Source organism: Chaetodon auriga, chromosome 21 (genome assembly GCF_051107435.1).
Source record: "Chaetodon auriga isolate fChaAug3 chromosome 21, fChaAug3.hap1, whole genome shotgun sequence".
Lineage (NCBI taxonomy): Eukaryota > Metazoa > Chordata > Actinopteri > Chaetodontiformes > Chaetodontidae > Chaetodon > Chaetodon auriga.
Window position 1 is genome coordinate 4,683,188 of NC_135094.1, and position 27,406 is coordinate 4,710,593.

Consider the following 27,406-nt stretch of genomic DNA (forward strand, 5'->3'; position numbering starts at 1 on the left):
ATGACTAAACACCTCATGAACGTCCCTTGAGAATGTATTTCGATGTAAAAAGTGGTTTTACATAATAAACAGACACTCACAGTTTTAATTTTCATGTCAAGTTTTGCCAAATACTCGGTGCATTTGCTTCTGATTTCCAGCCCGGTCTGATTAAAGTTGGGAACAAACAGAGACGCTGCCTGCTGCACCCACTGTGTGTTTTCCGTGAGTCAGAGTGGGCGTCATCCGGGCGAGGGCATGCCAGCGTCCATAAGCTCTCTCCATCTGTCACCAACGTCCTCTCCTAATGGCCAGCATGTCTTTCTTTTATTTATCCGTTTTGTTTGTTCTCCTGCGCATCACAACAGAATGCAAAGAGGGAGGATGAAGCAACAGTTACATCATGTTCATTTAATTTATTGATATTTTATGGAGACTCTCTTGAAAAGTAAAGATTGCTTTGAGAGGAAGAATGTTCTTTCATTTTAAGCCACAAAATTAACTTTACATACAAATATAAATGTGTTCATTCTGAAACAATTTAGACAAAATAGCGCAGAAACAAAACTGAGCCTTAACTTATTACTGAAGGTCAACAACTGTTTGGTTTTATGCTGCTATAAATGAGCATTACTTTAATTCTTCTCAGACTTTATACTTCATCTTTCCAGTCTTGCTGATGACGCAGATATGCTGAAAGAAGAAGAAGAAGGGGGAGAGAGAAAAATCAGCTTGTGTAACTGTAACGTTAGATTGCTCTTCAGTACTTTGCATCTGACAATGTTTGCTTAAGACCACCCTGCCCAGTGGGAACTTCCAGCTCTGAGCGCCTCAGTCTGCCATAAACAGTATGAAAAGATGAAGCTTGCAATCATTAGAAAGCAGGGAAGGTAATCTAGAAAGATATGACACATTCATTAATCTAACTTTGGCCGTCCCGGGGGTTCAACTCATATTTCTCCTGAATGATAAGGACAGATAAGAAGGGAAGCTTTAACTCTGTCTGATAATGAGATCCTGGCCTCTACATTCCACAGGTCACCCACTTTCAAACTTTCATAACGAATACCAACCCCCCTCGAACATGCAAGAGACACACACACACACACACACACACACACACACACACACACACACACACACACACACAGCATTACAGTACATACAGTGCATGCAGCACACACACTCACACACAAAGCAATGGGAGTCGGTCGAGGCTTAGCGTTTCACATGAGTCAGAGGTAAATTTGAGGCCACGTCATTGCAGACATAAAAATGACAAAGTTCACACAAGTTTGCACTTACTAATTTCAGGCTGAGCAATCTGGCTTGAAATAAGATGTCAGGGGGGCGTCAAAGAAAACAGAGGATACGGTGCACTGACTCAAAGCTTGCAGTGTGGTAAGCTGGGTTTTAAGCACCGGTGAAGCCGTCAGACACACTTTTCAGATGCAAAAGAGTTTGGGTTTCTTTGCACGGTTGCAATTGTAAAAATGCCAGTCCACAGCACAGACAGAGACCACATTAGGTGGTCACTGTGTCAGATGAGGTCAACTTGATCTCTATGATGACTTGGCTGACAGACGTGTCCGACTACACACTGACCCCTGACAGTCATAGTCTGCAGTTGGATATTTTAGATATTATTTCAACTTTAAACTGGTTTTGAGTAACTTAATGCTTGAAACTGGAATCTGCAGAATTATACAGCTGTTTCATCCACACTGACAAGTAAAAAACTGCTCAACTGAAGTCAGAATTTCTTTGTATCCAGATAAACGTACTTGTTTTTATGAGACTAGATACCTTTACTATCATCATGCTAGCAGCTTTGTGAGGATGTATTTTGGCACAGTGGTGCTTTGATCTAAACGCTAACATCAGCATGGAACAATGCTCACAACAACAATGCTAAAATGCTAAACGTAATGTTTACCAGCATCTTAGCTTAGTGTGTTAGTAGTGTGCTAACACAAAGTACAGCTGAGGCTCATGAGTGTGTCAAGAGTTTCACAGATATTTTGTCAGAAATCAAAGTATTAAAATGTGTCTCTACCAAAGTGGTGCCATCTATATCCTAAAAATCCTGACAGGCTAGTCTTCCCATCAGGGCTACGTGATGCAGATATGGGGAGCCGTTGGACAGTTATTGGGGTAATTTTGATCCCAGCATTAATGGAGCTGACAGAATAAGTGATTTTAACATCCACTGTTTCTGTCAGCGGTCTCTTGAAAGAATACTCTGAACGATAGTATCATGGGTAGACGCTTTACACACACCCCACACACAGACGTGATCTGAGCTGCTTCGCCTGCATGTAAAGTCTCCTCTGGCGGGGAGGATACCTGTTGGGTGAGTTTAGGTTTCAGTGAGAGGAGTGCACCTCTTTGATTTGTGCCCCCCCTCCCCATCTGCCTCTTTCATCTCTTTCTCTTAGCCCTTCAAAAGGTCATGTGCTGTGTGCTGCGGCGTCTGCAGACTCACGACTTACATTCAGGTCACGGAAGTATTCATTGTAGTCCAAAGCGTAGCCAACAACGAAGCGGTTGGGAATTTCAAATCCAACGTCTATCAGAGCAAACGCAGACACGAATGTTAAAGAGAGAACATGATGTGTGCACATTTTGAAACTCATCCGGGGAAGACTGACACAAACAGAGAGCCTTGATTCGGTCAAAGAGGACGTGGTGTGTGGAGCTGAGGATCATGGGTGACTGACAGGCCTGGATACCTGCTAATCCCATCCAAACATAAACCCCTTTGATGAAACAAGACTTCTCAAAATCACCACAAAGACACGTTAGAGGTAAAATCTGCCGTCAGATGCAGAGCGATTACTAAGTGTAATGATGTAAGAGGAATAAATGGCATTAAAACCGGGGGCACTTACAGTCTGTCAGACTTTCAGCCATGTTCGGGACCCTCTTCACCAACAGACTGAAGCACATGAAATATAGAGTTGATTTACAAAATGCTTACAGCACTGAACTCTAGTATTTAAAACATATTATGACTTGTCCTTTTTAGAGATAAAATCCCAATGGACTTTACAGTTGAGAGAACATGCAGCAAGAAAGGAGACAAACTTTCAACATGAAAGCAAAGATCTTGTTTCTGTGATCTTGGAGCGCATAGAACAGCCCACAGACACGAGACAGTGATGGTGGACAAGTGATATCTTCCTCTTGTGTTCGTCACACGCTTGGCATTTCCCCTGGTGGGGAAAAACACAGACGGCCGAAAAGCCGGCTCACCCTGCGACCTTGACCATCTTGGGTTCAAAGGTCTCCACATGCTTCAGAAGGGCCTTCATGGTCTTTCCTGTGTCAACTATGGCCTTAGGGAAGGGAAGAGCAAAGGAAGAGGGAGAGATGAAGAGGGAGGGACATCTGAGTGCAGCATGACAGATAAATATGCAGAACACAGGGTGAGAAACCTCCTCTAACTTTATGTTTTAACTAGATTAGCAAACTAATAAAGTACATGCAGTACATATTTTATACATTATAACAAAGACGTCTACAACACTGCTTCATGTTCAATTTTCAGCTTGGAAAAAAAGTGAAAATGTTATGTTTCATGTTTTAAGGATGCCAAGCATTCAATATAACAACAGCAAAACAACAACTGTGATGTTGTGCTCATGTGCTTCTGACTGGAGTTACAACTGAAACATGATCTCAAAGAGAGGAAGACTGTTTTTGTTCTTTTGTGGACCAAAAACAAAAGAGACACGGCTCTTGGAAGCACAATGGCCTCTCAATCAACAAGACACTAAAAGAGGTGCAAACAAAAGTCATCAAAGGCATCAAACGATGTGGAAACTTGAAGGACGTGCTTCGTGGAATAAATTCAGTTTAAAAAAACCTGAGACTCACCTCAACAATGAGCACACTCTTTGCAACATGTAAGAAAAAAGAGACAAACATTAGCAAAACATCACCTTTTGGATATTTACGTTGTTGAAACAGAGTGAAAATACAGGCTTGATTCTTTCGCTGAAACATACATTTCTCATAGACGGTTTTTATGGCAACAGTGTTGGCAGCATCCTCAGCTCCTTAACAGGAACACAGTAACGAACATCTGTGTCTCCAGTGGGCAAAAAGTCACTTCTAAGTGTCCGGGCGCTGCACACTTTCCCTGCTGCAGGGTTTCAAATGACTCCTTGTTCCCTTGGCTGGGTGTATGGGGCTCTTTGTGAGCCCAGAGGAGAGTATCTATGGTTCGGGGAGAGTGATCGGAGAGAATGCAGGCAGCGGGCCAACGCTTTCTCAGTCTACACCTGAACACTGTTACACAACACTGAGAGAAAGTCGATGGGGACATGTGCAGAAAACCAAAACTCAAACATAACGAACCTGTCTTGCTGCATGCTGAAATCTAAAAACAAATGTAGAGCCAACTGTGCAGCTGGAGTTATCTGACTGTGTGTGGCATCAGTGGAATTTATAGCTCTGCTGGGATCCCTGGATCATGAGTTTTAGGTGTTTCCTGTAGCTCCATCTATCGATCTGTGTTGGATGTGACCAAAATGTTCTAAAGGTGCAGAGAGCTGCAGCAAGATCACTCAAAAACTGGTGATGGTGTTTATCTTTTATTTACTTTAAGATGCTATTTCAAAGAGTATTTCACTAGTTAGCAATAGTCTGTGAGGCTGTAATAATGCTAACATCAGCATGCTAACATGCTCGAAATGTTAGCATTCTGACGTGCAGCAGCTACAGTGACAAATTTTGACCTGCTGATGGCGCTAAAGGGAAAGTAACTGGATCACAAAAGTTATTACGAGTCATCCTGAGAGGCACATGATGATCCATTAAATCCTTGTTGTGACGTATCAATCAAATCCAAAGATGTCAGCCTCATGGTGGCGCTAGATGAAACACAAGGAGGTGAGCAAACTCACCATGATTCATCCTCTGGGGACCATGACTGCCTGAACAAAGTTCATGCTACGCTGCTAGCATGGCTAAAAAAGGTTTGTAATGAAACACACATTTCAGGGCGAACTGGAAATTTGGCAAATAAGATGAAAAGTTCATCTTTTGTATTTTTGTGAAAATAACAGGGTAGAGCAGCAGTAAATCTCCTCTTCCTCTGAGCAGAAACAGGCATTTCTTCCATGCTGCAATACTTCCTCCTTCAGAAATGAACACGCCATTTGACACTTACAGCTGAGCTAAATATAAATTGAATGACTCAGATTATCATAATAACACTTCGGATTAAGACATCTGAGTGCTATGGATTCACAGTGAGACGGGGTGATTAATAAAACAGTGCTGATCAACTCATGGAAACCAGAGAGCCTGCTCATGCCGCCTCCCTCTTCAACATTTACTATGCTGACTTTAGGTCAGCATAAAGGAGCGACATCTGCGCCGCACTCACAGTCTACCTGGAGCTGTGACTCAACATTTCAGTGTAAGGCTGATGATTAATAATTTGCTTTCTGACAACATGTGAGACTTTGTGGGAGGTTTCATATTTCCAGCGAGGTGGAGGATTGTAAAAAGAGAATAAAGTGGAGTGATTCATGTTTTGTGTGCGAGGTGCTGGTTTTGTTTTTACTGCCGCGGCCCTCCTCTTCCACAGTGAAGACGTATATGAGCTACAGCACATTCTGACATCTCAGTTTCGGGAATTCAAGACCATTCAGTTGAGTAAGTGAAGTCTCTGTCTAATGTCTGTCTCAGAGAATAATGGATCATTCCTCGCGATCCTGCTCTACAGACTCCTCGGCCGTTCACGCCGGAGCTCGGCAGGCATGACCGGCCGATAAATCTGCCCTGTGGGAACATTTGTTTTGCTGAAACGAGGACGGTTGTGAGGAGAAGGCTTTAAAAGCTGAAGTGCAGGAGTGAGTTCTGGTCCAAGGGAGAGTTTGGGGCAATGAAACATATTCAAAACAGCGTTGCCTGTTAATTAAAGACAAAAAAATCTAATTGCATTTTGTCATGTTAGCTAAAAAATCAGTGTATCCTCAGAAGTGAGTGAAGTCTCTGTTGTTCACCTGCGTAAGAGCTTAACTGACAGCTCCCTCTTGAGGCCAAGGTAGTTTCTCTTCACAAAATAAAACGCAGTGCAACCCCGGTGACCACATGATATCCAAAACTAAGAGGTAAACTTATTAAAACACACCTTTCCACGCAGGAAGGACAGATCCCGGCTTCCTATGATGTGCAGCTCCTCTGTTGATTGGTCATTCTGGGGACAAAAAAATGGACAGATGATTCATGTTAGCAATTACTTTCTTCAATTTTGTGCTTTCTCCCCACATCATTACTGATTTCCTGCACTTTCCTCAGGATTTATTCTTTCCAGCCACCAGATATTACAATAAACGGTCTGTGATGCATGTTTTCTCCGGAGTTTCTCAATAATTTGGCCGCTCTGCAGTACTTGAGACAGAACCGTCTGCAGCATTGATGCAAGACTAACGCACAAAGGGAGACTTATTTTACAACAACTATGAATGTCAAATATTATCCTTAACCCAAACAAAGACGGGCTCTCTCTGTCCCTGTAGGAAGCACAGGGCAAAGCTTTGAAGACTGACAGCTTTGAAGTTAGACTCGGTCGGCTACAGATGCATCACTCAGACAAGAGGCGCAGTGACATGGACAAAAGCCCGGCCCTGGGGGCAGGTCACATGACTCCATCATGACCTGAGATTGACTAACAGCGTCATGGCTCACACACTGTCCTCTGATGTAGTAACTGCTGTTTGCCGCCATGATGCTTCACATCAACAAGTACAGCCTTGTTACTTTTTATACCTTTTTAGACATAAACAGAGATATTCTAAGAAATTACAAGACATTTTCATTCATTTATTAATGTTTCTAAAACCAGCTCCAGCTATAGTTTGTTGTGGTTGTCTCTTCCTCTGTTTATGTATTGTGTTTGTATCTGCTGATCTGGCTGCAAACAACTGTCCTCACAGGGACAAATAAAGTTTTATTGAAATGAACTGAATTCACTGTCATTTGAATGATTCTCACATAGGCCTGTCGACTGCCTGCAGGTATATTTTGGTCATTTTGTCCGAGAAAATCTTCCGACATTACAGTGTGACCTCACGTAAATCTGTGTGAAAGCCAATTCTTAAAGCAGAAACAGTGAATCCTCCCCTGTTCTGTGAAGGGCGAGCAGGAATGTAACCCCATGCAGAGAAATGTAAATCTCATACATCAGGACGTGTGCCAAAGCACACTAAAGAATAATAAGTGGCTGTGGTGACAATTGCAAAGTGAATGTAAACATTAACGTATCACTCCCAGAGATAAATCCTTGGTTTATACGTTCCAGGTGTTAGACCGTGTCATATGTTGTTTCTTTTGGCTGCAGCAGCGGCACTAATTAGCAGCGTGGTGTTTTCATGACCTGAGCTCTGCAGCTCCACAATCAATCGTCCTTGAGGTGTCCTGCCTGAGCTGCTCGTTCCTCACCAAACAGGAACAACAGTGACATCTGGTGGCCAAGTCAAAGTCAGGCGCAACCTTGAGTTACATGACGGACGTGACAGATGAGAAAGTGTCTTTGGTGCAGTGGTGGAGGAACTATTCAGATCCCTTACTGAAGTAAAAGTACTAATGACGCACTGTAAAATTCTCTGTTACAGCTAAAAGTTCTGCACTGAAAAAGTTACTCAAGTAAAAGTATGTGAGTATAATCAGGAGAACGTACTTAAAATATTAAATGTATTTAATGCAGAAAAATGTGACCTGTGACTTTACACTTTTATATATGATTTCATTCAATTATGATGACTCATGCATTCATGTAATGATGATTTTACTGTTGTAGTTGTTTCAGGTGGAGTTCATTTTGAACTATAGGACTGTAAATAATGACTATTTTCATTATGGATTCATCTGCTTATTTTCTCCATGAATCAATTGACTTTTTGGTTTGTAAAAATTAATAAAAAATTACCCAGAGCCCAAAGCGACACCTTAGTACAAATGTTTAAATTATTCAAATTATCTAAAAAGAGAAGCAGTAAATCTTCTTTTTTGCATGAAAAATGACTGAAACATTTATCAAAATAGTTGCCAATTCATTTTCTGTCAATTACTTGTTTCAGATGTTCTAACAAAGCATCACATTTTATGAGCTCTTCATATGTTTTGTATGCAAAAAATCTTAATTTGTAAAGAAACTGTCAAATAAGTGCAGTGAAGAAAAAGGACAGTATTTCCCTCCGAGATGCAGTGGAAAAGTAGAAGGTGGCTCGGAAAAACTCAAGTACAAGAAAAATGATGGAAAACACTAATTACATTTTTTGCCTTTGTTAAGGAATCAGCGGCAAATGAGGACACGGCAGGTCATGACTGGTCCCTCAAACACTCGGACATCAGGGTGCCACTAAAATAAATGCCTACCTGGTAGCTCTTCAGACGGATGAACTCCACCCGGGTCTCCAGGTACTTGTTGGAGCTGCGGCCGAGGACCTTGATGAACTCCACCAGGTCAGCACAGAACTTGTAGCCCCCCTTCAAGACGCACAGCACCATTATGTTGTTGTCCGCAAAGTCGTCTGTGATGTAGTGGGCCAGACGCTCGATCCTGCAGGACGAATCACATCAAGACGACACACATGACCAGGAAATGATTCAAAATAAATCACTTTGCAGGTGTGTGTCTTTACCTGTTCATGATCACTCCGTGTGGTATGTAAACACTCTCTATGTCGTCATGGTAGTGCTCAGGGTAAGTGAACAGGTCTAGACTGTATCCAGGCCAGTCATCTTTGATCTAGGACAGACGGCTCACTGTTAGGAATAGAAGCACAACACTGCTGTGCGTTCAAACTGCTCTGTCGTCCAATATTTAAGAAGCAGCAGCCACATGTGAACAAGCACTATAAAGACCAGTGGACTTCCAAAGTCAAAGAGAAAAGTAATCATGACTGCTACTGATATTTCTCTGCATAATAAATTGAAATTTTGATGTAGTAGGTCATGAAGAGGTGTTTTACAACCTGGGTCTCTCGAAAACTAAAACTCAAAGCAGCCGACGACAGAATTTAGCAACTTGTTATTCAACTTTAACTGAAGAAAAACTAATTATGACAAGTATGACAACAGTGTTACTGATAATGGAAACAGCAGCAGCAGCTCATGAAATGTTTAGCAAAAATAAAATCTGTTCATAGTTAAACTGTCAGGGAAATAACGACTGAACATGAACTACAGGGACAGTTAGCCTTTAGCATCTTCAACTTTTAAGCTAATAACATTATTGACTTAAATTGGATTAATGAGCATTCAGGTTCAGAATACATGAAAATAAATGAATCAAATGGTGACATGGGATAAGAACACAAACATGTTATGTTCTCACAGCTGAGCAAAGCGCAAAAAGTCAGCATTCTCTGTTCATGTTGGATTAAAAGAATGTGAACTACACTTTGAATTCACTACTAGACATTTTGCCTGAACGACCTTTGTTATGAACGTACCACAATTCCTCTTTTCACCCCTGCGTTGTCCATCTGCAGCGGTGTTGACAGGGTGAAAACGGTCTTCACTGGGGCAAAGACTGAGGACAGGACGCAGGTATCAGTGACGTCTGTGGAAATACACAGAAGTAGTTTACTGTACTGCACCAAGTAATGACAGGCTTTCACTCTTCCTCTGAAAAGTTACAGCACAGAGAAAATCTAGGACAACAAGAGAAACCACATTCTGTTCAGGCATCTCCTGCCACTCAGAATCACATTTATTCACTTAAACCTGAATGCTACATTCTGCCTGTGCATGTAAACTACAGCAAAGCGCTGCACAACATTTCTAACCCAAAAGCGTTACTTACAGTGTTGTTGCCTTCTTTGCAGCGACCATTCAAAAACAATGAGAAACACAAGGAAGCGAAAGATATGCAGAGACGTCCTGGCCGGCCTCATGTGCTGCGGGATCACACTTGAGTCATTTGCGTAAAAGGACGGCGTTGTTTTAGTCGCGGCAAATAACAGGGATAATCAGCTTCATGTGATGCTATGCTGGCTTGTAGCCTCATCACAAGCCGCTGAAGGAGAACGCAAAAAAAAGAATTAACAAACCCTTGATTCAGTTTCTGTGCCGTATTTTTTATTGAGTCAGAAAGAAATTGATCTTAAAGGATACTCTTAGAGCAAACACAGCCAACTATTTGCAAAGGAGTTCTCCAAAAAATACTGTGTGTAAGGCAGGAAGGTGAAAAGAGAGAAAGGAAGGAAGGAATAAAAGAAAAGAAATGCGTTTGTCATTATCTTGAGCTAAAATTGTACATTCCTAAAATATCGAGGCTCCCATCAAAAAAGCCTTAAATTGAAAATTGTGCTTTAAAATGACATAATGTTTTAGAAAACGCTCTTTGAAAGGATTTTTTGCCCTACCAGTAAGAGAAGCAACAGTCCACAGCGAAAAATCTCAACTACTGGCCAGACTGCCATTAAATTTGGTTTGAATTTACATTTTCCTGCAGTCCATGTGATATTTGAAGTAAGGCGACTGTCTCTGCTGGTTAAGAGTTTTTTATTTGTCCTAGTTATTGGCTATGTAGATGGTCTTCAACCTCTCGAAGAGACTAATGTCGTTCTCCAACTGCTTCATTGCCGCTTCCAGATGCTCCTTGCGGGACTTCTTTGACAGGGTGTCTGTGACGAGAGAGAGGCCCTGGTACTCATGGTGCAGCTGATCCCACTTCTTCTTCAGGTTCTGGACAGCGGACCACATAAGGAAACCCATCACTGTCACAGTCAAGCCAGCTTGATGATGCAACTAGCAGGATTCAAGGCCTTTATAAACCAAACAGTTTACACTTTCAGAGGAAAATTAACGCTCTGATTTTGCTGTGCGTACCCTCCAAACCTCTTTTTAAATACGTAAAAATGAGCCATGGCTGACATGCTAAGGCAGTTTTATCCTGATTTATTAGGACTGAAGAAAAGTACTTTCCTAAAAACTTCAAAGACTTGAAATCATCAAATTAAATTTCCTGGGCTCCTCAATTTGTTCCCAGTGTCTGTATGACCCCCTGCTGTTCTTGGGGAAAGAATTGTCATCGTGAAGCCATGTGTTTGAGTACCTCCAGGGCGCTTTGTTGCTCCTTGTCAGACAGGTGTTTCATGGCTCTCTGCTCCCTCTGTTCTTTCACAAAGTTATCATACTCCTGCTGAGCCCTCTGCTCTTCTTCATTGCGCTGCCGCAGGTACTCAGGTACTTCTCCATAATGCTGCAAAAAGGAACTGGAAACTTTAGAAAATATGCTAACAGTGGACATAATAAACTATTTAATCAGGCCCCTAAAAATGGATCATTTCATCAATAAAGAGGTGAATCTATCTGAGATTTGAATGTACTACTTGACATCTTTTCCTGCCATTCAAAACTATTTTATATGTATTTTTCTAGATTCTTGTAGCTGACTAAAGCAAACAATGTCAATTTTTTCTTGTGCATCATATTACAGAAAACAATACCATTTTCCTGATATACTTGGGGAGAAGTCCTGAATTCTCAAGGAGCTGCTTGTGTCCCTTGCTGGTGTCCACTAAAGTAGGCCGGGGCTTCACTGGCACTGCTGTAACTGTCTTTATAAAGTCTCTCTTGGTGTGGAAACCCATAGGCGGGTTGTCAGTCCTTGCAGGAACAGCAGGTTTCCTCACAGTGCAGGTACGAACCTCTCTCAAACCCTGTGTATCTGAAAGACATGTAAATATGAAGGTAAATAATGCAATCACAGCTCAAAGACACCACACACTGGTCATAAAGTCAACATGAGAACTCACTTTTGGGTAATTTGGGCTCTTTTGAATGCTTCTTGAGATATTTGTCTGGAGATGGCATCTCTACTTTTGCTGGTCCCATTGTCCTCATCGCATCCTTGGCAGCCTTCTTCTCAAGAATCACTTTTGGCCTGTACTTGGATATATACCTTCACAGGCAGCACATTGGAGAAAATCATCAGCCATTTCAAATTAATTCACCATGAATGAAACGAGAATGACTGCCATTAAAATTCTGATCACTCTCCTTTATTTACATGCCAAAACAAAATAAAATAACAATTGTAGACAACTCACTCTAGCTAACCCCTACTCTCTGCTTAATAACTAGCTACCTTAGCCAGGTAAGCTAACGCTAGCTTACTCGAACCGAAGATACGTTAAAGCAAAATGTTTGGCTTTCAGTGCTCTTAAAGTAGCTACCTTGGTGGTTTTTGACAATGAACCTCTTCCTTTGGAATAAGATTGTAGACGCTTTCTGGTGGATGAACAGCTTTAGACATCTTTAAGGTCTTTGAGCGGGCGAAGGATTAAAAAGACACGGCAATGGAGTTCACCCAGCTAGCTAGTTAGCGTGACCGTTAGCTCGGAATTCTTGGGTCAGTGCGCGATTTGTTTGACAACACAGCTCCTGGCCAGTTACTAGGCAACAGAGAGAGCAAATGCTGCATTTCGTTACAGTCGTAAAGCGCTAAGTTTGAGGAAACTGAGCAGCTGACGTGTAAAGTTCACGGGCTGTGTTCTGGTTTAGAGCACCTAGTTTTTCTATATAAATGGTTTTGTGTATCCAACTAAAAATATTTTCTGTTTTTCGTTCTGCTGCGGCACAAACTGAGCTTTGTGCTGTTGTTTTCCACAAATTATTACCTGTCTCTAAAAACAGACATGTCAGCGTATATTTTGCAATTTGTCCTGAATCTGTTTACATTTAGCGAATCATCAGAAGTTGCTTAAAACTGCTATTTTCGTACTAATGCAAGTCCTGCTTTAGGATTGGGAACACTGAAGTACAAAGATCCATGGAGCAGTGAATGCAGCACACCGGTCAGTCGTTTCCGCGAAGCAAAAAGTTACGAGTTATTACTCTTGTTTGCTCTTATAAGTCGTCCAGTTTGTACGTCAAATAGTTGTATGTAGTGTGCATAGACCAATGAATGGGATAACGTTATTGTTTTAATACGGAAAGCTTACCAGAATTCGACTTGTCATGGACGATTAATCAATTTTGTCCTTCCCGGCTGACCGTAGTTGTTTAGTCGACTTCAGAGCGATCCGTCCGTCAAATAGGTGGTACAGAATTGCACTTTTGCCCCTCAAGCCATAGAGTTGCCACAAACTCTACTAAAAAACACTGTCATTTTTGAAATACGGGAGTAACGTTGCCTGTTTTCACGTGAGTGTCTCGCGCATTTCACAGTCACGGTATGATAACAGGTCACTACTGTGCTGGCTGCAGAACACGTGCAGAGTTATTGCAGCCACTTGCAGCTCTGTATCAGAACAGGAATGAGCCAGTTTACAAACCAGATAATGGAAAAGATCAATAGTGTTACTGCGTTTTAAATGTCCTCTTTAACGCTGGTTTGCTGTCACAGGGAAACAGGCTGCTGCCATTGGACTCCTCAATGGGTTTACTGAATGCAAGTCAGCTTGCACTACGAGCTGCCACATGCTGCCTGAGACACTTTGCAACTTCAAAATCATGGCTTTCCACCAAAGCCTCACTCCTGGGGGACAAGAACATCCTGCTCATGGGTCCTCCTGGCGCAGGGAAGACCACAGTGGGGAGGATAGTGGCCCACAGACTGGGACTGCCTGCCGTTGACATTGATGATGACGTCTTGGAGACGACATGGAGGATGCCTGTGGCTGCAAAGCTGGCGGCAGTTGGTGGAGAGCGTTTCCTGGAGGAAGAAGGCCAGGCATTGTGTAACTTCTCCTCCTCTGGGTGTGTTGTGTCCCTGACGGGCTCCAACCCTCTTCACGCTGCAGCGATGCAGCACGTCAAAGAATCCGGGCTGGTCGTCTACCTGGATGTGGACGGCGAAGACATCATGCAGAGACTCGCCAGGATGTGTGTCAACAGGATCGTGGGCCAGGAGGCAGGGGCGTCCATGAGGGACATTCTGCGCTACAGGAGACAGTTTTATGAGAAATGGCTTGATGTGCGGGTGCTGTGTGGACGAGGGGACACTGAGGAGGAAATAGCGGAGAAGGTGCTGAAGGCTGTGGACAGATATCAGAACCACGCCGCAGAAACCTACGTGTCAACCAGGAGTGACAGCGTGGAGTCATCCAATCAGAAAACATACTTTAGTGATGTGGTAGTTGAAGGCCTGGCCACAGATGGAGGCCTCTATGTTCCCAAAAATGGCTTCCCAAACATAGATGCTCGTGAATGGCTGAGGCTAGCTGACATGTCATACCCAGAACGGGCGTTAGTTTTGCTTGAAAAGTGCATACACCCATTGGACATCTCTGCTCTGGACCTCAGGACGATGATATTCAAAGCATATGGGTCTAACTTCTCCAGTGAGGCAGTAGCGCCTGTAAAACATCTCATCCACAATCAGTATGTTCAGGAGCTTTTTCACGGCCCCACCGCTTCATTTAAAGACCTCGCCTTGCAGCTGATGCCCCAGCTCTTTGCCCACTGCCTGCCGCCGATGTGCAACTACCTGATCCTGGTCGCCACCTCGGGAGACACCGGGAGTGCGGTGCTGAGTGGCTTCAGCAGGCTCAGCGGCACCGACAGACACAGGACCGGAGTGCTGGTGTTTTTCCCAGAGGAAGGCGTGAGCGAGATCCAGAAGCTTCAGATGACGAGCTTCAGGGAGGGCAACGCCAGGGCCGTCAGCGTCCTGTCAGACTTCGACTTCTGTCAGAGGGCCATAAAGAGGATGTTTGGAGAGTCTGGGCTGACCGGGCACCTCGCTGTAGAGTACGGGACGGTCCTCAGCACCGCCAACTCCATCAACTGGGCACGGCTGTTGCCACAGGTGGGTTGATCACCGAGTGGACGGCTTTCACTCAGTAACATCAGCTGACAACATCAACAGTGAGACAGCTAAATGGAATTCAGCCATCATTCATATTCATATGCACATAATGCATCATGCATAGAGTAACTGCCAAGAAGTGAAAGCGATGTCTTCAAACTGCATGTTTACTCGGACCAACAGAGCAAAAGATTTTCAGTTTACAGTGATACAAAAACTAAGAAAAGCAAAAGCAACAAGGGAATTAAACACACAGGATCTCTGTAAAATGTCCCGTTCAGCTTTATTAGACATGCAGAGATTAATTCCAGCTGGTCTTCTCTCATTTGAATGAACACTGTTTGCACTGTTACACTTGAAGATGCTGACTTCCCTCCTGTTGCAGGTGGTGTACCATTCCTCAGCCTATCTGGATCTCTGCAGAGACGGTGTTATCAAGTTCGGGGAGCCCATAGATGTTTGCATCCCTACTGGTAACTTTGGCAATGCCATGTCAGCCGTGTACGCCAAGCAAATGGGCGTCCCGATAAGAAAAGTCATCTGTGCGTCCAACCACAACCGCATCGTCACCGACTTTATTACCACCGGCGAGTACGACCTCCGGGGAAGGCCTCTGGTGCCCTCCCACTCCCCGGCTATAGATATCCTGAAGTCGTCCAACCTAGAGAGGTTTATCTACCACGTCTCACACGGAGACGGCCGTCTGGTCAAGGAGCTGTTTACACGCTTGGATGCACGGCAGCACTTTCGGGTTCCCGAGCCTCTCCTTGGCAGGGTGCAGCAGGAAGCGCTCGCTGGCTGGTGCTCCGAGGACGACTGCTTGGCCGCCATCCAGAGCGTACACACACGGACGGGCTACGTCATGGACACACACACCGCCGTGGCTAAAGTTGTGGCTGATAGGCTGCAGGACGGTTCGTGCCCTGTGGTGCTTTGTTCCACGGCTCACTACGGGAAGTTTGCACCCGCTGTGTTCAAAGCCTTACGAATCCAAAATATTCCAGAGGATCCTGTGGAGCAGCTGAAGACGCTCGCGTCCACTGCGTCCAGACCAGAGACACACAGAGACATGATGACATGCCTGGAGGAAGGTGGCAGGAGGGGACACGGCGTTTGTCAGGCAGAGTACGACGTGCTGGTGGAGGAGGTGGAGAGCATGATACAGGACTCCTTCCTGAAAGTTATGTAGGATTGTTTCAGCTCTTGCTTCGTGCACTCGTCACTCTTCTAATGCAGGTGATGTTTTTTAAGGACATTCAGCAAACAGAACAAAACGAGGTCAAATCTTTGCTAAATGAAATGAAAAAGCTGCACGATTCAAAAATGTAAGAAAAATGATTAAAAAATTGATTTTAAAGGCGTAACTGAGGTGTGAGCCTGCAGGAGTGAGAAGAACACACATTCACTCTGTAATAGAGCTCTAAACTGTTTTCTAATTCGATTTAAAGCTTATTGATTATGCAACATGTCTTTACATCAACACCCAGAGCCCGGCCCACGACGTGGGGATGTGTCGCCCTCGGCCGCTGCTGCGCGGAAACACCGCTGCCAGCCTTTCAGAAACATTATATGAGGAACTAACTACTGCCAGAAGGTCAAATAAATGAGTGTGTGTGGAATCAATACCTGTAGTGCGGAAGAAAATCGTCCTCTTGAGGTTAATTGTATGCTCATGGATTTCACTGTGACAATATGTATTTGATATTTACAGCTTTTTCGAGCTAACTGGAGGCTATCAGAGCCACACGGCACATCTCTCAGCTAATGAACTGACCTCCACGAGCTTCACCGTCCGCTAACTGCCAGGTGAGGCCGAAGCTGCTCCTGTCAGGTTTGTCCCCTCTGGGCTACTGTAGAAACATGACAGGCTCAGTGGAAGAGCACCAGCTGAGTTTTTCTACTTACGGTAATGAGAGGGTTGAATGAGTATTTTGTTAATCAGTAATTTAATTAAACTGCAATCAAGAAGTACATGTAAGACTAATTTCAGATACTTTATTTAAGATGACTCATTCTGTGATTTTTATTTTATTTTTCACTCTTTATTGAAACTGTGACATTTCAGATACAACACGAAATGACCTTTCTGACACTGTTTCATCTTCGTTGTACTGTAGAATATTATTAAAAGATGTTTTATTTCCCCTGCAAAGTGTTATTTTTCCATCTTATAAGCTGGATCATAACTAGAACTGAAGGTCATGCCCTCTTTATCAGTCTATCTTCCATAAAGAAAACGCATTTTGGAAATGGAAAATAACAAATTTCTTATCTTCCAGCACACTCAAACAAAACCACATCGCTCTTCATTGCCAGACATCTGTCAGAGGAAACATCATGTAATACAGGCAGGGGCTCGGTGGCCCCTGAGGGTCATTTTCCACCCCTCAGACGTCACGCCGTCCATAACAGGAGAGTCCAGAAATGACTCCCGTCTCCAAGGCAATCAGCCCACTCATTTAAATCCAGGTGCTGCCTCAGCAGCCGCGGGAAGAGGAGGGACGAAGATACGTTTCATAGATCTCCAGGACTGCTTATGACTGCAGTTGTTAAAATAGATGGAAAGTCAGGGCAGATTTGACGAAGCGCTGAGCGGCGTGCCCTCTGATGTGGATCACCGTCTCTCTGTGTCTGACAGGGACTGACAGGGAAAGTGTTTTCCTCAGATTTTAACATCAGTATTTAGTCCAAGCCAAACTGTGGACCTCCATTAGTGGTCTTCTTAAAAACCCCTCTTTACCTGATTTGGAGGTAACATTTCTAGTCAGGTGACAAACAGCTAAATCTTCACTGTGTGTTATGTTTGAGAGAAATACTCTAAATTACCTGTAAAGAAGCCAACAATTATGTTAGCCCTATAAAACCATGTCTAACAGATTGTTTTTTAATATATCACCTGGAATGAAACTTAAAACAACTCAGACAAACTCATACTGCCTTTAATTGGCTAAACGTATTTGCTAGCATTAAGATTTCCTTTAACTGGAACAAAGAGGCCTCGTCCAAACCACGAAAAAGAAGAGCCAGACCAAGGATGCACAAGTACACAATTTTTTTTGTTACTTACAGAAAATAAAGTCAGCAGTTTCTGCATTAACATCTGCAGGAAACAAACAACATGTTGGACAGTCAGAGCAGCAAACGGCAGAGTGAGGGCCTCTGTGGTTTGGACCGATCCGTCTCTGCTGACAGAATCAAAGTCCGGCGCTCTGGTGTTACTGGACAAACAGAAAGAGAAACAGGTGCTGAGGGAGGGACGTCAGGATGAATCACGACTTGGGCTGGTTTTTTTTTTTTTTGTTTTTTTGAATCGGTGCAATATTGTCCGCTGACTCTACTTCAGTGTTTCCGTGCTCACGGGATGACAGATCACTTTCTTACTATGCATGAATACATTACATAACACACGGTCGCATACTGTAGGCTTCTTTGTACCGGCTCCCTGCTCGCTCTTCCTCCCCTCCTCCCCTCTGTGGTTTGCTTCGCTCTGAGCGTTGGCCTTATTAATCAAGCTGCTTGGCAGGTGAATGTGAGGAATGGGTGGGTAAGGGGGGAGGAGGGGAGGTGTGCAGGTGCATGTGTGTGTGCGTGGCGAAGGAAAGAGAGAGCCAGCTGTTGCTCGGCACCGAGTGGCCCACGGCTCGGTGAGCAAGGATAATTGCAGGTACCAGCCTGCTCCCATCTCCTTAATGTGAACCTGTGGCATAATGGAAACTGCTCTTTCACAGTGGGGGAAATAGATAGCGAGAGGAGGAAATTAACGCATCAGAGGACTTTGCAAAGGAGATCCGGTGAGCCGGCTTGATTTGAGGCCCCGCTCCCGAGATCCCTGACTCTATAGTTTCTTTTCTTTCTGTTGAAATCACCAATGTGGTCCTGAGATTTTGTGATAAGCAGCATCTGGCACATGAATCACTTTGAGCTGCAAATGTGGGAAAACAAGGAACACTCATATTTGTTTGCCTTAACATCATTTTTGCCTGTTATTTGCTCCCACAGCCCTCATTTATTTAACATATATGAACATATTAATAAAATGTTCGTATGCACCATATGTATATTTTTAACTGTAGAGCAGCCTCAGGTTGCTAAAATGTACAAATTCCCCCCAAAACACAACATATAACCTCTGTGCTCTTAAAGGCAGCTGAAGTCCTGAATGGGTCTCAGCTGTTGTGGTTGCAGATCGCAGATCTTTTCTACAACTTCTAAATCTTTAGTGATATACAGGGTTGATGTCACGTTTAAATAAAAAAGAAATGGATATAATTCAGTCACATTAACCTCTGCTTGTGTGGTTGAAGTCCCCGTCTTATTGCATTTATGTTAAATAGTGAAAAAGTTTTATTGAATTTGTCAAGTGTATTTTTTTGATTGCACAATAAGTCAAAATGTCTCCATTGAGAAAGTGATGAAGTGCATCCATGAAGAGAGTCTTTAGCATTGGTTTCAGCACAATTGGACTGTACCCTGATGGTTTAAATAATGTTATTTCAGAGGTTTTCCTCCTGCCAAGAATAAAACCCACAGGGGGAACAGATCATTCCCGTCCGTCTTGGCACAACAAATAGTCACATTTAAAAATATTGGCGTGAAATGCTGGCGTTAAACGCTGGTTCTGAAGTGGAGGTAAAACACTCGCCCACCACTGCACAGACCTGAGTTAAAGTCTTGGCAGCAGCGCCTCAGCTTTGGCCAGCCTGCTTTGACAAACACGATATTAAGTATTCAAGTGGGAAGCTGGAGAGGGATCATGTCCTGGTCCAGCTCACGTGTTGGTCGAAACCCTCATGAGGGCTGCAGAGAGATCTGTGATGACAGGGACTGCGGTACACTGGGAATTTGGGAACAAACAACAAGAAAAATACATTATTTTTCACTGTTTTTTTTTTTTATAATGGTATATGGGGTTAAGCGTCTGAAAGTTTCACTGTGTATAACACAGTGTAACTCCCAGTTAATCTAAAATGGATTTACTTACAGTTAAGTACATTTGTTCTTAATGTGTGATCATTTTGGTCCAATAACATCACAGACCCACAACAAATGATGTAACATCTATAACTGATGGTATAACTTGTGATATAATAATAATGTAGCCCTTTGTTTAACTGATTTGCATCTTAAGTTATTGCCTTCAGTCATTAGAGAAGCTGTTGTTTATTGAATTTAGAGGAAACGTTAAATTTCATGACATGCTAATGGTTTTATTAGCTGCTATAGCAGCTCTGCACCCTCTCTGCACATGTTAATAAGAGCTGCACTTTGACAAAAACAAACCAATTTCAGATGCAAAAAAAGGGGCTGCCTTATTATTTCAAACACAGAGTGGACAAAGACAGGCAGGACAAATTCAGCTCTGCTAAATTAAAAGGCTTATGGCAACTTTAAAATGACTGAGAAATGAAAGGAGTCGCTCTCATTTTCTGTGTTAACTGACTCCCAGTTTATTCAAAACCTGGACTCGTTTGTGGTGGATTCATGACCTCATGTGTTGGTTAAAAAAACTGAAGAAATGCTGACACAATATTCAGTCAAGTGCTCTACTTCAGCACAAATTTGAGGTACTTGCACTTGACCTGAGTACATTCTTTTCATGCCACTTTATATTTCTATTCCACTACATTTCAGAGGGAAATATTCTACTTTTTATTGCATTTATTTACTAGCAACAACTAGCAAGACTTTTACTTGCAATGGAGTATTTTACAGTGTGGTATTAAGCATTTACTTAAGTAAAGAATCTGAAAATCCTCCAGCTCTGCCAAAACATGTCATCTGATGTGGTCACAGTGCAAACACTGACTGCACGCCTTCATACGTGTGTATTTTTGAGTATTATTGTACAGCAAAGCGTTTTTGTACATGATCAATGGTTTCTTTCCGCGAGCAAGAGCCAAACAATCAGCCAACACGTCTCAACATCGTGTTCACCTGAGGCCTCCCTGCTAATGACCTAAGACAGTGATTCATGCTCCAACATACCTCTGCGAGGCGTGAGGAAGAGGAGGAGGGAAAGAGAGCTAATGAAGGTGTCGACAGGAGCTCGCCACCAGATGATGACGATGTTATTGCACTGAACTCATTTGCATTTTGATGCAAACCTCAACAATCTGCACCTATCTGCTGTTAACAGATAAGCACGCGGACAAAAAGCAGTGATTCAATTCAAGGCGATCTTAATAACTGAGGGGTCCTGAAACAGATTACAGTTAACTGATGCCTCCATCAGGCTTCTGGCGACCGTCTGCCCGGATCTTCTCCTCTCTGGGATGAAGGAAAGAGAATCCATTTCTCACTCGGAGAATGAGAAATCAATGACCTCGAGATGGATCTGTGTGAAATGAGATATGAGCCTCGTCTCGGAGGACGGCAGGGCTCAGATTGACAGCTGACTGACAGGGGATAACCGCCAGGGAAGGCCGACAGACTTGTAAGACTGACCCTCTCCGACTCCAAATATACTGTGGAACAGACGGTTAAAATGCTCTTATTGAATTCCCAAATAACTGACCATTTGCTAATCTCAGGCAGAGGGAGACAAAACCACAACCGCTTTGATTTTTGCTCTTCTTTTTGGTTTTGGAAGAAAAAATTGATTGTGAATTTTTAATTTCAAGGTTTTTCTGTAGTTCCTCGTTCCAGGAAGTTCCATGTCTTATATTTACCACCTATATTTACAGTAACTGTCTGGCTTAATGCCAATTACAATTTACAGTAGGCTAGTTGATCTTTAATCCACAAGTTAGTAAAATGTACACTTTAACACACACAATAAAGTATTTTCTTACCTTGTCATTGAGCTGTCTTTGTCTTGGCATCAGTCAAACAACATAAAACTCACTGATTTAGTTATATGCTTACTTATTTCTGACATGCCTGTGAATACTTGTATCATAAACTAATATAATCTGTCATCTCTGTCTGTGATAATCTGTAAATTGTTTCAAAGTCTAGTTTTTTTTTTCCGGAGAACTCATATAATTTCTCTGATTTAGGGTTGAGCTCTTCATTTCGTGCTTCTCTTATCATTTTACAGCACAGAAGAAGCACGAGATTACCAGTAACAGTAATTTCCACTTTGCTTTTTTATCACCTTTTTTCGACTTTCAAACAATTGTAAAATGTTTAAGGAGCGCTGTGACCTGCACAGCCTTTAAAAGGCCGCACTTCCTCCACACCCGTGCAAACCTGAAGATGGGCTGCAGACGCACCGACTGCATCTCAAAGCCTCTGTCAGGCCTTTTTGAAAAACTTGGCTCACTCGTGGGCTCCTGTCCTTTTTATTTTCTTATTATTCCTCTTATGCTCTCAGCAGCACTCGGCGGAGGCTTCGTTTTCCTCAAAGACAGGGAGGACAATGACTTGGAGCGGCAATTCACGCCCAGGAAAGGACCCTCGAAGGCAACGAGAGCGTTTGTCAGGGAAAACTTCCCCCTCAACGACTCCATGTTCTCAGACGACAGGCTGTACGACAAGGGCAGCTTCGCATCCCTCATTGTCGTATCGGCCAACGACTCAAACATACTATCAAATCCTGCCTTTGAGGACATCATCAGACTCAACAACAAGATCCTTAATATCACTGTGTACAATGGGACACTAGGGTTCAATGAGTTGTGTGCAAAAGCCAACGGAGAATGCGTCTCGAGAATCATCCTGGAAATGATTCGCTCTGATGAATCTGATCACACCGGCATCAGCTTCCCTGTACATACCCACAGATCGGGCTCCATGTTCCTGGGCTCTGTGCTCGGTGGTGTTATCACAGACGGCAACAGCTCAGTCATAAGTGCTCAGGCTGTGAAACTCTTCTATTACCTCGATGATATGGAAAACACAGCTAATGCCTCAAAATTATGGCTGAGAGGATTTAAAAACCTCTTATCAGACGAGACGGACGGCAAACACACCGACGTACGTACCACACTGCTGCTGATGCTACGCTGTGCTCTTTCACATCTTTCTGAAAAGCTCAAACATGGCACATGTCGATAACCTCTTTTTGTTTTGACTGATCTAACAAGGATTATTCTATTAGTATTTCTGGCATTCAGCATCAAGAGCTTCTCTCTAGACATCACAGTGGAAAAACACCTGTTTTTTCTCAAGACCACAATGCAATGCAGCAACAAGACTTTTGAGTAGCTGTTATGTTTTTACGACGTTTGCTCTCTGCACCCACCTGTTAAACCTACACACACGACTGTAAAGAATTCAGAAATCAGTGAAGTCACACTTTTATTTCCAGCAACTTTTATCTCCCGGAGTTATTGCCTAAAGGCTCATTTAAAGCAATCATGAGTATAATTATGGTGGAGGAATACTAATTCACATTTTATTTTATGTATTTCAAAATATTAAATTAAAAAAAATGTCAGAATTTGCTTAGAGAAGCCTCCCCCATGAGTGATTTGTTTGTATTTGTGGAGCCCAGTAGAAAAGTTTAAGATACAATCCAGATATGAGGCACATTTTACTGCAAAGGGGGAGTAAAAGAGGAGGCTGACATGACATGACATCCATCACTGTAAAGCCAAATAAGTGTGGATTTGTCTGATAGTTGAACGTGTGGTTGCACCGAGATGTTGAGAGAAACATTAGCTTGGTGTCTAAAATAATAACGTGAAAAAAAAAAGCATATAGACGCATTTTCTCAGCATATTAGTCAAAGCGTGTCTGCTCCCGCTGTGTCTTTACACTTCCTTTTGAGATGATGTGGTTGGCAAAGTTGCAGACGTTGCTTTGTCCTGCAGCCCAAGCTGTGCTGTCACACTGGTTTTACTGCCGTCGTGCGAACGCCGTCGCCCCGACTTAAGCGCTCATCTTGGCTTCTTTCTGCTGTGCTCTATTGTAGGTGTCTTACTACACCTCCAAATCCAAGCAGGAGGAGATTGACAGTCACACCACAGATGGCTTCCCTTTGTTCCTCATCACTTATGCCTGCGCTATCACCTTCTCGGTGATATCCTGCCTGAGGTAAGAAGCGATGAGTGACTGTCACACAGTGAGCGATTTCCTAACTGCAGGCCAGAGAGCTGTTGTTTATCAAAGTGACTGATACTGGAAGGCCTCAGGCAGGTCACATGCAGTGATCATAACAGTGTCACCGGAGCTGCGTCCAGAGCAGGGTCGCTGCCATTTTAAAGGGTGTAGTTCATATTTAATTTGCGTAAGGTGTCGCTGAAAGTAGGTATGTCAGTGACAGCCAGTGTAACCATGCAGGGAGTGGACAAAATAATAGAAACAGCTGATGATTTAACACAGTTCAGTAAAAAGAGCAGAACAGTTGACAATAGCTGAACATGAAGCTTAATGATACTTTAGCTAGTTAGCTAATACTAACAAACTTAATTATTTGTCCTTTATTGATTTATTGATCACTAGTTTCAGCGCTCGTTTTGGGGTGTGAGTGTGATTAAAGGTGCGATATGCTCACAGAGAGCCGTTTAGCACCTGATCTTACTCCTCAAAACCTTGTTTTTTGTTTTACTGTACAACAAACAACCAGATGCCATTAAATTGTTGCTGAGATGCATCTGAGGCTGCTCAGCGTGAAGCTGTCAGTGTGAAAAACTGCTCGCTTTATATTGTTACCTTTATTAGCTGCATGAATTTGATTGCTACAACAACAGCCTATCTTTACCTCCCTGACAGATTGGACAATGTGAGGAACAAAGTGTGGGTGGCTGCGTTCGGCGTCCTCTCCTCTGGTCTGGCTGTTCTCTCCTCTTTTGGCTTGCTGCTTTACATCGGAGTGCCATTTGTTATTACAGTCGCTAACTCTCCTTTTTTAATACTCGGTGAGAAAAAAAACACCCTGACGTTTTTGTACCATACTGTAGTTTATGCTTGTCGTTGGGAGTGTAATATCCATCAAATATTATATAACATTTATGTAAAAGTGACCTAAATGAGTGTAAAAATACTCCTTTTGCAGAGCGTTTGAATTGTTAACCACTGAGCAGTATTTTAACTGCTTCATATATTTTTAATGTAGATTCGACAGCAGCAGTTTGTCGTGTTTTATGAGCATTTTATGGTTTAAGAGTCTTGCAAAATGTTTAAAGTCTCACTAATGGAAATACAGTCCTTTAAAACTGTGGTTAATTTTACATCACTAACAAAATCTTTTTCCAGGAATTGGCCTCAACAACATGTTCATAATGCTGTCCGACTGGCAGCACACCAGCGTGAGAGACCCAGTGCCGAAGCGGATGGCTCATTCCTACAAAGAAGCCATCATGTCCATCACCATCACCGCCCTGACCGACGTCCTCAAGTTCTCCATAGGCGTCACGTCCGACTTCCCGTCAGTGCAGTCGTTCTGCCTGTACACCACCGCCTCCGTCCTATTTTGTTACATCTACACGATCACCTTCTTTGGAGCCTTCCTGGCTCTAAACGGGAGGCGAGAAGCCGGCAACAGGCACTGGCTGACCTGCATGAAAATACCATCAGACATTCTCGATCATCATTCTGAGATATATAACATCTGCTGTGTGGGCGGCGGCTATGACAAGAACACCGGAGCAGAGAAAAAACAACCAGCCAGTAATTTCTTTAAGGATTACTACGGCCCGTTTTTGATCAAACCCTGGGTCAAGGGAGTTGTAATCTTCCTTTACGTGGTATATCTGGCTGCAAGTATTTATGGATGTTTCCACGTACAACAGGGGATTGAGCTGTATGATCTGGCAGCCGATAACTCCCACGTTACGAGATTCAACAGGAAGGATAGGGAGTATTTTTCTGATTACGGCCCATCTGTGATGGTTATTGTGAGTGAAGAATTCCCATATTGGGATAAGACCAAGAGGCACCAACTTCAGGGATGCATGGAGGACTTTAAAAGGCTTCAGTTTGTAGATGAGGACATCTACACATCCTGGCTGGACTCCTATTTATCATATGGACAAGAAGCGCTTTTAAACCTTGATGATAAAGATGTTTTTCTCAAAAATCTCCCTCATTTTTTTGAATCATTTCCTTTGTTCAGGCAGGATGTGAACCAGACTGGAGATGCCATCTATGCATCCCGGTTCTTCATCCAGACTGTGGACATTGCCAATGCCAGCATGGAAATTCACATGCTTAAAGGTCTTAAAACCACCGCAGACAGCTGCCATGTAGCATCTTTACTAGTCTATAACCAGAGGTTCATCTTCTATGACCAGTACGGTGTGGTCGTCAGTAGCACCATTAAAAACGTTGGCGTGATCACGGCCGTGATGTTGGTCGTCTCTCTGCTGCTGATTCCACACCCCCTCTGCTCATTATGGGTGACGTGTTCGATCGGCTCCGTGACTGTGGGGGTAACCGGTTTCATGGCGCTGTGGGACATCACTCTGGATTCCATCTCCATGATCATTTTCACCGTCTGCATCGGCTTCACCGTCGATTTCTCCGCTCACATGTCTTACGCCTTCGTCTCCAGCAAGAAAACGAGCGCCGACGACAAGGCCGTGGACGCTCTCTCCAGTTTAGGCTACCCCATCCTCCAGGGGGCCGTGTCCACCGTCCTAGGGGTGTCGGTGTTGGCCACGTCTGAATTTCACACGTTCAGAACGTTTTTTAAGATCTTCTTTCTCGTCATGTTTACCGGGATGCTTCACGGCCTCACTTTCATTCCAGTAGTTCTGTCATTGTGTACAGGCCGCTCAGATGAAGAAGAAAGTAAAGAGAAGAGTTTGAAAATCAGCAAACTATGACCACAGATCCCATGATAAAAATGTAACACAGCATTTGTTTTGACAGTGACCCATATAAAGAAAGAGTGTCTCTAATCCAATGAAGCCCCCGCCACAATATTTATGGAAGAATGAGCCTAAATTAAAGGACCAGTGTGTAAAACAATCACCTGAAAATAAGAATCACTGTGTTTTTGTTACCTTAGAATGAGCAGGTCCTCCTTCACACTCCGTGTTTTATACAGTCTATTTTTTTATTTCTATAGTAGACCAGGATGACGGGTGAAGTGATATTCAGCTGGTTGCAATCTGCATCCTCACCACTAGATGCCACTGTATCCTACACGCTGGTCCTTTAAGGTGTACTGTATTTTGTAAGTTATTCATTTTTTTAAATATTTGTTTCGTTTGTCTTTTTCTTAATGGAGCAGCTTTTGATGCTTTCTAACATTATGCGTGATTTTGTCAATAGTGCTTTTGTATTCACTGATACATACTGTAATCAAAGTTAATTGTAGTTTAGGTTTCAATAAATTCCATTTATGAGCTGATGCTGTGCAGAAATCCACTCATTCATTTATATGCTGTGCTGCAAGGCCAATAACATCACATTATCATTACTGTGATAAAAGTACAATGCTTCTTATTAGGCAGCTTCTATCAAAATTCATAATCAGTGGTGCAAACTGATGTGCTGCTAAACTCATCTAGTGTCTCTAAAAATACCACCTGAGATGACAATATAATGAAATGGTGCAATTTTGTTTCTGACTAGTTTGTAGTGGCATTTCTCTCATTGGCAGCAGTGTGAGCAACTGATCATTGATCAATTTGTAGAATTCATTTACAGATATATTTGATGACTGACAGGTAAACACAATAAAACTGGTGAAGGATTGGAGTTAGGTTACAACCTAGAAGTAAATTACTGGTTAAATCTGTGAGCGACGTGCATCTAAGG

At 43.0% G+C, this 27,406-nt stretch overlaps 4 protein-coding genes across 8 annotated transcripts; 2 read left to right on the top strand and 2 right to left on the bottom strand.

Annotated features, from left to right (window-relative positions):
• Nucleotides 1–201: 201 nt before the first annotated feature.
• Nucleotides 202–9,883, bottom strand: prtfdc1a (phosphoribosyl transferase domain containing 1a). Of its 5 annotated transcripts, XR_013079383.1 has the most exons (11): nucleotides 9,803–9,882; nucleotides 9,450–9,559; nucleotides 8,637–8,743; nucleotides 8,371–8,554; nucleotides 6,125–6,190; nucleotides 3,859–3,876; nucleotides 3,235–3,317; nucleotides 2,871–2,917; nucleotides 2,472–2,548; nucleotides 559–672; nucleotides 202–331 (listed from the first exon to the last, which is right to left on the bottom strand). XR_013079383.1 is itself a non-coding variant. In XM_076761542.1 (10 exons), the coding sequence occupies exons 2-10, from the start codon at nucleotides 9,480–9,482 to the stop codon at nucleotides 625–627; spliced, it is 663 nt and encodes a 220-aa protein (XP_076617657.1). In that variant the 5' UTR covers nucleotides 9,483–9,529; nucleotides 9,803–9,883; the 3' UTR covers nucleotides 202–624. The 5 variants fall into 5 exon arrangements, 3 of the variants coding, with proteins under 3 accessions (XP_076617657.1, XP_076617656.1, XP_076617658.1); XR_013079384.1 differs by lacking the exon at nucleotides 2,472–2,548; XM_076761542.1 differs by having other exon boundaries at nucleotides 202–672; nucleotides 9,450–9,529; nucleotides 9,803–9,883.
• A 175-nt stretch (nucleotides 9,884–10,058) lies between these two features.
• Nucleotides 10,059–12,407, bottom strand: enkur (enkurin, TRPC channel interacting protein). The gene is made up of 5 exons (XM_076761535.1): nucleotides 12,180–12,407; nucleotides 11,760–11,905; nucleotides 11,451–11,671; nucleotides 11,057–11,203; nucleotides 10,059–10,686 (listed from the first exon to the last, which is right to left on the bottom strand). The coding sequence occupies exons 1-5, from the start codon at nucleotides 12,257–12,259 to the stop codon at nucleotides 10,513–10,515; spliced, it is 768 nt and encodes a 255-aa protein (XP_076617650.1). The 5' UTR covers nucleotides 12,260–12,407; the 3' UTR covers nucleotides 10,059–10,512.
• A 613-nt stretch (nucleotides 12,408–13,020) lies between these two features.
• thnsl1 (threonine synthase like 1) lies at nucleotides 13,021–16,073 on the top strand. The gene is made up of 3 exons (XM_076761534.1): nucleotides 13,021–13,149; nucleotides 13,352–14,755; nucleotides 15,141–16,073. Exons 2-3 carry the CDS (start codon nucleotides 13,382–13,384, stop codon nucleotides 15,942–15,944), a joined length of 2,178 nt encoding a protein of 725 aa, XP_076617649.1. The 5' UTR covers nucleotides 13,021–13,149; nucleotides 13,352–13,381; the 3' UTR covers nucleotides 15,945–16,073.
• Nucleotides 16,074–21,952: 5,879 nt separating this feature from the next.
• On the top strand, nucleotides 21,953–26,466 carry LOC143339596 (patched domain-containing protein 3-like). Its single transcript, XM_076760879.1, has 4 exons — nucleotides 21,953–22,672; nucleotides 23,613–23,734; nucleotides 24,413–24,558; nucleotides 24,896–26,466. The coding sequence occupies exons 1-4, from the start codon at nucleotides 21,953–21,955 to the stop codon at nucleotides 26,464–26,466; spliced, it is 2,559 nt and encodes an 852-aa protein (XP_076616994.1).
• Nucleotides 26,467–27,406: the final 940 nt, after the last annotated feature.